Below are 12076 nucleotides of genomic sequence, written 5' to 3'. Positions count from 1 at the left end.
CTTGGCTCAGCGTTATTCAGCATACAAGTCTCTAATTCATGTTGCACTACTCCCACCTTCCCTGAAACCATCCTTTATCATTCCAATCTCTCCCCTTACCCCCCTTAATTTGTTATGAGGAGACCAGCAAGAGATTTTGGGTTAAGAAAACATATGCTGTGTAAGGAGCTGCTTTGGAACAAACTGAAAATAATTAAGCAGAAAGCCATAAAAACATCTACTACACTTCTAGTAGCTGTCACAGGTGTATTACAGACTAATGTACAAAAGAATACAAAAGGTTAGGGAAGTGCTAGCAGAGCAATAGTAATAATGATCCACAAAAATAATGTCATCATGCCATTATCTGATGTTAATTAGCTATATTTAATATACTAAGCAAAACCAGAAAGCATGCATGTTTGTTTTGCTTTAGGTATCTGAAAGATGGTGACATGTACTTTGACAGAGCATTTGTTGTCTTGATGTGGATCTTTACTATTGAGGAGAAACTATAAACAAAAGAGAGAGAGACCAATGTAAACCATTCTGCGAACAAACTGAAACTTACAGAACTGTTGCTTTTGGGGGGATTAATGTGATAGTGAAAAGGGAAGTCACTTACTATAAACATCCAACCTGGCAGTGCAAGACACAATCCCAGCCTCATTCTTAGCTGAAACAGTGTACCAGCCAGCATCCTCCTTGGCAGCTCCCTGAATAAGCAGGCAGATATAGCCGTAGTTATCCTGGTGCATGCTAAACAAAAGAAAAGTAGAAAATTACTATTTAAACTGCAAAACTGTGTAGACTGTTTTAAAATGTCATTATAAACTGACCCAATCCTAGTTCCAGATTGATTATAGTCAATTTTCAATTACTGTGGAACTTTCTCTGAAATTAGCAAGTGGAATAGAAAACCTTGAGTATGCTTGACAATTGGCAGTTTAATATCCTGTACTGAAAACTAAGCAGCAAAAATGTATGAAGTAACTTCTCTTTCACAATAACAGATTAAGCCATCTGGAAATCTGATTTAAGTAGTAGGGAGGCCAGAACTTACCCAGACGTTTTGGGGAAAGGATAAAAAAAATCTTGAGGAATGAGGTACTGAACTACTTTTAGTTATTCAGAAAGACAGCAATAATTTATTACAGTATCGTATCAGTAACAAGTTCCCTTTCTTGCAATATATCATCAGTTTGCTTTTAAACATTCCTTCAAATATTGAAGGTACATTTGTAGATCTTAGAATATAAAATATTGAATCTTAGTTGCTTAACTACACAGCAGAGTTATGAAGCAAGGTTTCTGCTGAGAAGCAGATAGCTTTACTTAGAAGCCCCGTTTTCACCAGTAAATATCTTTGTCTTCATTCTAGAAGAGAAAAATACTTCTACACTTGCTTAAAGTGCAAAGATAGTTGTTTAAATCCAAGGATGGAAAACAGAACTAGCATTTTAATTCTGGCTCAACCACCAGGCTGGCTTCAAGATTGAATAAATTATTACAATAACTCATTAATGTTTATGAGATGCTGTTCACAGAAAGCATTCTCATGACCTTCTGGCTTTTCATTTGTGGTACAGGATAAATCATCATTGAAGTTATACAAGGGGAGATTATTCCAAGTCAGTCTAACCTCACTCGGTCAGTGTTGTATGTGAGTGACTCATTCTCTTTCTTCCAAAATATCTGAGGAGACGGCTCTCCTGAGATTCGACACTCCAGTCGCACTGGGAACCCCTCAGTCACACCTGTGTTTTGTAGCTTCTCTATAAACACAGGTGCTTTCTGTACTTCCTTAGCTGTGAAAATAAAGATGCAGTCATGTTGACACCAGCCAGTCTATGAAAATTTAGCCTTTCTTTCAGCAACATGCTAAAAAACAGTAGTGAGAAATCTCTGCAGGAAACTGAAGTGTTGTCTCCATTAACCGTGAAGTCCAGTCCTGGCTTGTCTGAAGAAAACAGTCACATCAGTATTTTAATGGGGAAGGGTAAGCACTAACAGAGCTGAGTCGTTTCCCCCCCGCCCCTTCCCCCAAAGAACTGAAACGGGAAGCATGAAGACTAGATAAACCGGCTCCACGCTGCTTGTTAAACAGTGGACCTTCATATTCCATAAAAGGATGGGCTTTTAATTATACAAGGAACTGCTCTACCAGGAGGCTGGAATGGCATTTGTCTAATATGTGGTGAAACACGCAAATCGTATCCTACTAGCCTGCCCACTGGTAGGTATGGGTCTGCACAAGTTGCCGTTAAAAAAAACATTCAAGTAAATAGTCTGGCTTGCAGCCTCAGCTGTGCCCCAGGACCACAGCCCTCTTCTCTTAACTGCGCGCACAGAGGTTACATGCCAGCCAGCTTATGCCGCAGCAGAACATCAGTGTATCGCCTGCAAGTATACTGTAGTTCTGCTGCTGCGAGGCTTCCTTTTCTTTCTGCTCCTACCCTTCAACCATGTCATTTGACAGCACTTAACATCTTCTTTTTCACGTTATCCTTACAGTGCTCGGTGTGGAAGCTTAGCGTGAAGATGTTACCTGCAACAATGAGCTCCAGGCTGAATGTATTTTCACCAGCTCGATTGCTGGCAATGCATGTATAAATTCCAGCATCTCTGGCTGTGACTGGTTCTATGATCAAGGAGTGCACACCATTCTCACGCACCAACATCTTATGAGAACTATCAGGGCGAATCGGTCTTCCATTAAGTTGCCAGCTTAAATCTGGAGTCGGTAATCCACTAACCTGTAGTGTAAACACAGAATAATGGGAAATGGTCTTAGCCATACGAAGCACTGGAGGAGTCCTGACTTGTTACTTCAGAGAAGTTTGGGTTTGTTTGTTACTGCAGGTGTACCACAAGATTTATAGATCTAATTCTGCCCTGCATTACATATTGACTCTTGTTTTATTCATTTACTTACTTTCTGGCCAACTCCCTGAATTTCATGATGTCTCATGGGCGTGACTGAAAAAAGATCAGTGTTTAGATATGCTAGAAGCTAAATAATCATACACTGCAAAACAAAAGGCAGGGTGACACCTTTTGTCTTTTTTTGTTTGCTCTTCGGGTGGAATAAGAAAATACTCCTTTCTAGATTAACTTCTTGTGGAAAACGTGCAGACAGAAAGATGTTAGCTGACTGATTATTGAACTCTTAAGTTCCATTCCACTCCGCTTAAGTCTAACCTAGTGACAGCACCACCTGCACTAGTTAATGCTTGGTCTGTGCGAACAATCTTGTACTTTTGAAAGCTGTGCCATTTGCTGTGGGTGCTGCTTGAAAACAAATAGCTTCTCCCAAATATGTCAGCATAAAGCAAACAGAAATCATCCAAACCTTAATTTGTTCTATTAGGCAAAGTCATAAATCAAGATTATATTGTTTCAAACTTTAATGGGGACTCGAAACTCCAGTAGTAAAAGGACTTAAAATGGAGAAGCACACTGTCTTAATCTAAAAGTGCTGCTGCTTCCTTCCACTCCCCAGCACAGCTGACTTCTAAAAATCAGTTTACTGTGAGCTGGAAGATTTGCCTGAAGCTCTGTCATTGGAGGGGAGGCAACCTTTAACTGTCCACTTACTCATAAGTAGTAAGATTAATTACCCTACTGACAGTCGCTGAAACTGACAATAGGTAAAATAACTTTAAAAAGAAACTAATTTTGTTTTTGAGGCAGCTCAAAACCTATCAATCGATAGGTTGCTGCTGCCCTTATCTTTGCATGGTACTTGCCTTGCAGTCCATTCTGCAGAGTTTTCCTTCTTGAACAGTCAGGTCTCCAGGAGCCTGCAGAAAATGAGGCCGGAAGAATCGTTCCTGAATTGGTTCATTTTCATCACCACTGTCCCTTGATCGAGATCGTGGTCTTAAAGTAACATGAAATAAAGGTAAATTATTTTTTCTCTCCGCTAAATCACAAGAACCAAAATCACATATAAGACTGCTTTGAAATTTAAGCCACTTCTTTGACCTCTAACATAATTGCTCCATATTTACACACATACACTTGTAGCATTTGGCTCCAGACCAAGTTAATTATGATGCTGTACATATTAATTACTTCTCATTTAATTCACATGTTGTGGCAAAAATATGATCTAGAAAATAATCTTGCTACAGAATAATTGCTTGTAATAATAATTCATTTATACCTGATAGTATTTTTGTTTAGAGTTAGTCTTTAAATCACTAAAATAACTCAGTAGGCTTTAGCATCTACTAGTTTCATGTTCCTCGATTTTAGTGGTCCGTATTTAATTTAGTGTTCAATCCTTTCACTGTTGCTGATTACACCAAAAAGTGCAGGTTTGTTAATTATGTTTACCTTTGAGAAAATAACAGCCACTAAAAACTAACTCGGCTCAGTTGAGACTTTTCACATCAGACTTACTTTTCATCTTCTCTTGTTTGCACTACTGAAGACCATACAGAACATTCTGTGGGTATTTATTCTTCATTTAACAGGTTTTTTTTGAGATATTTTGAACATTTTCAAAGCCACCAAATCATGGTGTCAAAACAATGAGAATTTAATTTGTGAGCAATAGGAAGAAAACTTCAGTCATTAAATTGTTCTTCACAAAGGTACACTAAGAAGTTTAATAAAAGAAGGAAAAATAGTTCCTGTCACATTAAGCTTCTACAATATCACTTAATCCATTTTCAGCATTAGCTATTCTTGCCTGTTAATTTAATCTACCGAATCTTTTTCAAAGTGGTTCCTCGTTTAACTGTATTTTTTCCATTTGAAAGTATCATTATTTCATGCATGTGATTTAGTAATCAAAGAAACTTGTAACTGAAACAAAATTTTAGATCAGGTTTTGTCCTTGCTTGAGCAGCTCCAGCAGATTCCCTTCTGGAGCCAACTGTTCCCTACAGTAACATCCTGTTGCAGTGAAGAGGAGCTATTCAAATATCATCCAAGATAACTTTTACAGTGAAATTCTCTTTTCTGAATTCCCTTTTCTGATAACTTTTTCCAGGGTTTCTGTTTTGGCCGGTGTCTGCAGTCTACATGCTGCAGTATATGTGGTTATACTGCATTTTCTACTGCCATGGGGTATTTCTTTAGGTTCAAATAATTCATAACAAAAAAATTTTGAATACCATCCCCCCCCCATTACATTTGGAAAACAAGATGCTGTACTACTGTATGGGAGGTAAACACTAACTGCACACTCTGTTCCACTGAGGTTAATTTTAATTAAGAGTTACTTGAATTTGGTTTATTTGTCCTTTGTTGTCCTTCTCTCCATTGTTGCTCTGTGTGAATTCTGACCAGTCATCACTTTTGCTACAGTATTATCTGTCATAAACAGATAAACTCTGACTTCTAATGATCATCACAGCCTTCCCACAGCTATAACTAAAGGTGAATGTGTGTGGGAAAGGGAATCTAGCCCATGCCACTTACTAATGTAGGAATGGATACTGACATGGGGAACACAGACCAACATCTTTGCACACACTGAAAGCTTATGTAGCTCTTCAGGTGCCTAAATCCAAGTCTTAAGCACCTAATATATTTTGCCACTTGAGCATGCCTGAAGCTCCTTCAGTAGCTTCTGTGTTACAGCTCATAGGCAACACTAAGCTCTAGCTGGTGCGTTCCTAACCAATTTTGCAGATGCACGTGCCTCATATGCACGTGGATGGGATGGAAGATAGATAGTAATAAAGAAAAACTGTACTTATATCTTTTGGTAATTAGTTCTGCAAGACCAGCTAGAAATGATGGTAGCTAGTCAAGTTAGTGCTACACATTGCTGGCAACCCAAGCAAAATCTGCCTTCGTAGTATCTATAATACATCCTATTTAGATACTGTTGATAAGATGCCAATAAAGTACAAGTAACTAGTGCTTCCTAATGTCTTGCAAGGCTGAGCCACACAGGTTAACTAGCACCACAGAAGTGTGAAAGTCCTTCTGAAAGTCACCATCTCACTGCTGCAGCTGCATAAAAAGGTAGCACTGCTCAAAACTGGGGCGGGCAGTTGGGGTGGGGAGTGTACACCAAATTAAATAGAAAACAAAAAGGTTAAGAGTTTGTGACCAAAGATCTTTTCTTCTGATAGTGTGTTCCGCAATGGTGAAAACTAAAGTTTTCAAATTACACATTTGAAAGGAAACCTAGGTCAGCATGCTGTTTGAGTCAGAAATAAGCATTTCTTTTTACCTCTTTGTAAATTAACATCTAAAATTGCAGACTACTTTAAGGCTTTACCTTGAGAGGTGAAACTAGGGTGATTTTAATTCTAAAATGTTTTCTGGTTTTAAAGAAACAATGAAATTAGTAGAGCCAAGTACGTCAGATGTCTACAAACGACAAACTGCAATAGATTGGAATACCCATGGATTAGTCGTGGGTTCTTTAGAGTTGTGATGTGGGCATCAAATTGCAAAGATAAGTTTCAGCAATACTGACATCACATACTAAATGTGTCCAGGGGAGACTCCATGGGTTGGTGTGGTGCAAGGCACTGGAAATTTCAGCAAGCAAGAGGCTGGGCAAGACCATATGATAACGATCGCTAATTTGGGATAAAAGAGATTAAGTTCAAATTAATAGTGTAATTGGGAGCAGCAGCAACAGGAATATTTCTTTTTTAAAGTTTCCTTAAATCTCATGCATTTTAAGATTATTTATTTGGGGCTCTGGCTTCAGTGCATCACAAGAGAGCTTATGTACTACAGTGTCGAACGCTATGTCATCTAAGGGATTGAGCCCAAGCTTTTTACCCATCAGACAATTCAAAAGTTCGCCCTGCCACGTAATGCTAAGAAGGTAATGTTTGCAAGCTAAGCAAATTTCAGAAAAATACATTGAAAACTAAGTATCTACAAAGAGCGTTTTAAATTATCTGCGACATAGTGAAGATGACAAAAAACAGAGTTCTGCCAGTACATATTCTGTAAGAGATTAAAAATACTTCAGGAAAAAGTGTTTCAACGGTGTAACAAGTAATCAACTTCATTAAGCTAATAGACTTGTTAAAAAAAAAACCAAACCAAAACACACCACACACCAAAACACCAAAAAAGTTTTTGTTGCTCTCAAGCAGAAAAGCTTATAGAAATAACATTGTAATGCCACAGGAGTATTACTTATGGAAAGTATATGGCAATACATGTGGTAAGTATCATGGTGCATGAGGGAGCACAATATTGTTACATTAGAAAAGCCAACAGTGGGAGTCTGTCATAGGAAGGTTTCACACGCTCACGTTTCTTCAGTCTCAGGGAGAACTGGGTGATGGGCATAGCGAGAAATGTCACTAAAAAGAAATAGTTCTGTGCTGAATGCTTAGCAGAAACAGACCTTCTTTCTGTAAGTGAAGGTATCAGGATGAGCCCTTCACATCTGGTTATTTTGCGGGGAATTAGACTCTCCAATAACTGCCCTAATTTTAATTAAACTGCTATGTGGAATTCTCTTATTTATAATTTGTTGCACTGCTGGACACTCAACTGAAGTAATAGTAGTTGCCTGAGTGCTTGTCTCAATTAGAAAATAAAATATCATCTGTAAGCTGCCACAGACTTTGATTGCATTTGGAAAGATTAAAAAAGGAGCCTCCTCTGTTATAACCCAAGGGTTCTGCCCATCACCGAGACACACACGTTTTGTCCTTCAGAAAGATGGAGAAGCTGCTCACTGCTCTTCCCCACACCTAGTTTCCTGTCCCTGTTTTTAAAGATGTTTCCCCTTTCTCACCCTGGGTGCACTAACTAACTCAGTTTTGAAACCTGACTTTTCATGGTAGCTTTTCCCTTCAGAGGTTGACAGAAACTTTTCATTTTTACCCATTATTTGCAGGTGCCAAGTGCCTTGATTGCTGGACAGGCTGTGGCACAGGGACCTAGCTTTTTCTGAGCTGTTTTCACAATGCAGTGATGTCAGGATATTCCCCTCCGTAAGAGTTCTGAGCTTTGGGCTTAACAGGCCTAAACGCAAAGCATTAGAGGGGGAGGTGGTAGGCTGCCTTGGAGAGATGTTGGGAAATGCTTTCAGTATTTGCAGGAAGCTCCCTTTGTCTCACCCAGGAATAAGACTGACAAGGTCTTTTAAACAACCAACCAACCTCACTTCCTAAAACTTTCTAGTTATTAGAGGGGGGAAAGAGAGCCTGTTTTGCATGCAGCAGTTCTACAGCGCATACTAGTACCACTACTGATTGTTCCAGGAATAATTTTTTTCTTGCACTTTGACTATGTAATTACATCTATTTTATATATTACAGGTGGGCAATATTGAGATTCTATGACCACTGTGACCATTACGCAGAACATGTGCCTCATCACTGCAGAATCCGGAACCGGAGCCCTCACGCTCCTCTGAAAGCAGTTCTGTTTGGGTAACCAAAATTAATTTTTCTTGTATTGCCTAGAGATGTCTAAGCTGTGCTAAACAGTCTCATAAATGCTTTGGGTAATGAAGGAGGAAAAAAAAAGTATTTGAAGGGAAAATTCCCTTGTATGGTTCAAAAACATAACCCAAAGCTTCCTATGTGAATAACTGTAAACCCACCAAAGATAACTTTAATACTTTATTTCTGACTCATAATTCCTTATAAGAACCTGAACCAAAATCACTGAAACACTAAAAGATTTCTAATGTAAATCTGAAACTCCTTTGGCATGCAGTTATTTCTGATGTTTCTTTACATGAATTCTTATTAATACCTGCAGAAAGTACAGGTTCTGGGTAGAATCCTAATCAGGTGTCAAGGTCCTTCCTAACAGCAGATAGTGAAATTTGAAATAAGGAGTAATTACTGAACATTGCAAATAAAGAAAGAGGAGACAGGCAAAATTAAAGATACTTAAAAGTCATGTAATTTCAGAAGTTGCTTGTACTTCCAAGTGTGCAAGATTTGCAGAGACTTTTAGACAGCAGAGGTCACATTTCTTCCTGAATTTCATACTTTTAACTTACCTTCTTGACATTCTTTATCTTACCATAATAATTCCACAAAACATATTGTTAGGAAAAAAAAAAAAAAAAAAAAAAGCATCAAGTACCTTCTTATATGAGGCTGACCAGAAGGTGACCAAGGACTGCGGCCTCTTTGATTTACAGCTTGAACCATCAGCCTGCCTGTGCAACTTACTCTGCCCTGTTATGATGACGGAGAGGAAGAAAATTAACAGACTTAAAATAGTAATATTAAGAAATGCTCAACCTGACCTGTTCTTTTTTGCCCACCTGTTACGGAGTCTGCAATGCAACCTCTTCTTTCACAGTCTTTGAAAAACATTTGTCAAGATACCGTTTGATATTAAACTATTTTACCAGCTTCCAGTCTAAAAAACCAGACTGGAATCATTGTCACTATAACACAGTCATGGTTAGAATGTTCCATCTGCAAGTTTTTCTTTTAAGAAAGATAATTAGTACCACTGGCAATTAAGTCCCTAAAAGAGTATACTAAGTTACTGATGTGAGTGGGCAGTTCCTCTGTCTATGGCAAGTGGGCAGAAAGACAAGACAATTAGTTCAGGATCTTGAAAATGGTGCTTGTGAACTGTTGGTAGTTAATGACAGAGCTGTTGCCTCCAAAGTGGATTAATCCACTTGATCTGGTGGGGCCACAGCTCAAAAAAACTTTATGAATGTAAAACCCAAAAGAACTGTACAAGTACTTAGAGTGTCCTCTCTGAAGAACGAGATTGGTTTGGGGGTAGGAATCCCACCGAAGCACACAACTGCACTGGTGGATGTTGGAGGTAGTTCAGTCATCTTAGGTTATTTTCAGTGAACGATAAATAAAACATGAGCTCTCTTGTATCTGGTCCCCTTTTTTGTTTTAATTTGTTTTTTAGAAGACAGACTGTCCACCACAAGCACTCCTGGTAACAAATCTGGGATGGGATGGCCTAAAGCCAGAATTGCTGACATCCAGGGGCCTGCAGAATTCATTATGTGAGGGGTAAAAGCATCTGGTGGTATTAACAAATATACACAATAGATAGATACAAATATAAAAGCTAGGTATAAAAATAATACTGTAGTAAAACTTCATACACTTTTATTTAACAATGTAATAATTTTAATAACTTTTGAAAAATGATAGTTTTAAATAGCTCTTTGGTAAATGTATAGATGACATACATCATCGGTCTCTCTTCCCCCTGACCTGGTAGCAGTAAGGCACCATCCACCTCAGTTTTGCAGTGTCTGTTAGTTCTAAGCTGTGAGCTCCACCCTCAAGTCTGTCAGCATAAAAGTGACAGATATTTTCGTCACAGTGATTCAGGGGCTGCAAATAGCTGTTCATTAACAACTGGCCAAAGCCCACTGAAAAACAATTGCCCTGGGGTCACAAGCAGCCTTCAAATGGCAATGACCTTTGCACTACTGCTGGCTGGACTGTTAGAAATGAAGCCTCTGTGTCCTGCCTTTACTCCCATGACCCGTTTAGTCCACAAGGAAAACACCTGCACTAAAACAAACCATTGTGAATGAACTGCAGCAACTTCTTAAGCACAATCTTTTATTTTATTTTTTTTTCCACTTATAAGACCATTAAAGACATCTGTTGCAAATACATTTCTATTTTAGGCACCACTGTAAGTTAATGTGTTTCTGGCAGGTGATGGATTCACACATTTTGGGATAATTTCTGCATATCTCAATCATGAAGGCATCACAAATGGAAACACAAAGGACAGTAAGGAATTTGGATGAGTAACTACAAGCAGGAAACCAAAGATTTGGAAAAGTCACGGGATGAATCGGAAGGAAGTGGCAAGTGGGAAGTAATTCATGAGAAGATGGCCTAGGAAACAAGGGAAATCCAGACCGGGGACTGTGGGTCCCTACTGCAAAGAAGTGGAGAGAACAGGATAAAAAGAAAGAAGGTGAAAATAAGGACTCAGCTGGAGCCCATACAGATCATGGAAAGAGATCAGTTAAGGGACGCCACCTGTAACTAAAGACCTAAAACAGGCAAAGTTTTGTGTTTCTCTAGGCCCAAGGTCAGTTTGCTCTGGATTAAGTTATATGGCAAATTTTACTGCAATCCCCAGTGGTGTGTTGGAACCTTAATTCCAGATTGCTGCACTTTACATCGCAGGCAATGGTGCCGGGCCACGTTAACTACCACGGATAATTTCCAAGGTGTGTCAACAAGTCATTTTACAAACATAAATCCTGTCACATTAGGTCAGATCATGGGATGGCGTAAACTAGTAGAACTGTAATGAACTGAATCCACTTAAATAAAACCAAATTCTATCAGCTAAGAATATGCCTTTTTTGCTTTGTGGTTTGGTGGTTCCAATAGCAATGACCAAAACACAGCAAGAGCCTAGAAAATATCTACCTGTCCATCAGAATCCTGATGTAGGCTCCCTTGTATTTACGTATTTCACTTTTCTTAAGGCAAGGTTCCAAATTTGCCTAAGTTCGTGATAGCTTTGAGATGTAGACAACTTTCCCTTAGAATTGAGAAGGCTATGCCAAAATTATTTCTACTCAGGATGACTTAAAAGAATTGGAATCCAGATCTTTGAGTGTGAAAAGCTAGTACATTAACTCATAGCCCTTCTTTCCCTCCACTGTACTGTTAAACACATAGTAAAAGCAAGCAAATAGTAGAAGAGATAAGTATGCTTGCTTGGGAATTACACTGTAAAGAAAAGAATAGAATGGGCTTGGTGAAACAGATGTTTTGTTCGGGGTGTGTGGGGGAGGTGTGGGCAGAGGAGGATGCTTCTGGTTCTTCTCCCAGATCAGGGGGAAAAGCACAGACACAGAATTTTATCATCGAACAAAATTGCTTTTTCCATCCGCAAACTACAACAATACAAAACCAGCTCATTCTAGTCCACCTAAAAAGCCGCTAACAAACCAGCATCGTCAATAACCAGAAGCGATAACCTAGGTCACTGTTGTGTCATTGAGTGAGCATTACCCAGAATAACAAATGCTACAAAGTAGGCCCTAAACATTCAGGGACAGAGCACAGTGCCTAAACACAAAGCCAGTTTATCCACCAAGTTCTCTTAAGACTCTGGATCACGCAGTAACACTCTGTAGGGAAACTGCATATGCACTAAAAGAGCATTTACAGGA

General features: G+C 38.9%; 1 protein-coding gene and 1 long non-coding RNA gene across 7 annotated transcripts in view; one reads left to right on the top strand and one right to left on the bottom strand.

The window, feature by feature from the left end:
* LOC101913699 (palladin) overlaps positions 1-12076 on the bottom strand; it is a 193360-nt gene that overhangs the window by 2588 nt on the left and 178696 nt on the right. For all 6 annotated transcript variants that reach the window (XM_055795564.1, XM_055795566.1, XM_055795565.1 and 3 more), the window contains 5 exons: positions 9022-9116; positions 3729-3861; positions 2528-2735; positions 1622-1787; positions 605-738 (listed from right to left, as the gene is read on the bottom strand). In XM_055795564.1, the coding sequence (XP_055651539.1) occupies positions 605-738; positions 1622-1787; positions 2528-2735; positions 3729-3861; positions 9022-9116 (736 nt within the window). The remainder of the gene's footprint in view (positions 1-604; positions 739-1621; positions 1788-2527; positions 2736-3728; positions 3862-9021; positions 9117-12076) is intronic.
* LOC114010218 (uncharacterized) lies at positions 3757-10693 on the top strand. The gene is made up of 3 exons (XR_003551583.2): positions 3757-3883; positions 8241-8354; positions 9823-10693. It is a non-coding gene; the product is annotated as an uncharacterized LOC114010218 (long non-coding RNA).

Source organism: Falco peregrinus, chromosome 2 (genome assembly GCF_023634155.1).
Source record: "Falco peregrinus isolate bFalPer1 chromosome 2, bFalPer1.pri, whole genome shotgun sequence".
Classification (NCBI taxonomy): Eukaryota; Metazoa; Chordata; class Aves; order Falconiformes; family Falconidae; genus Falco; species Falco peregrinus.
The sequence above is the reverse complement of the archived record's forward strand: the minus strand, read 5'-3'. Positions and strand labels throughout refer to the sequence as shown.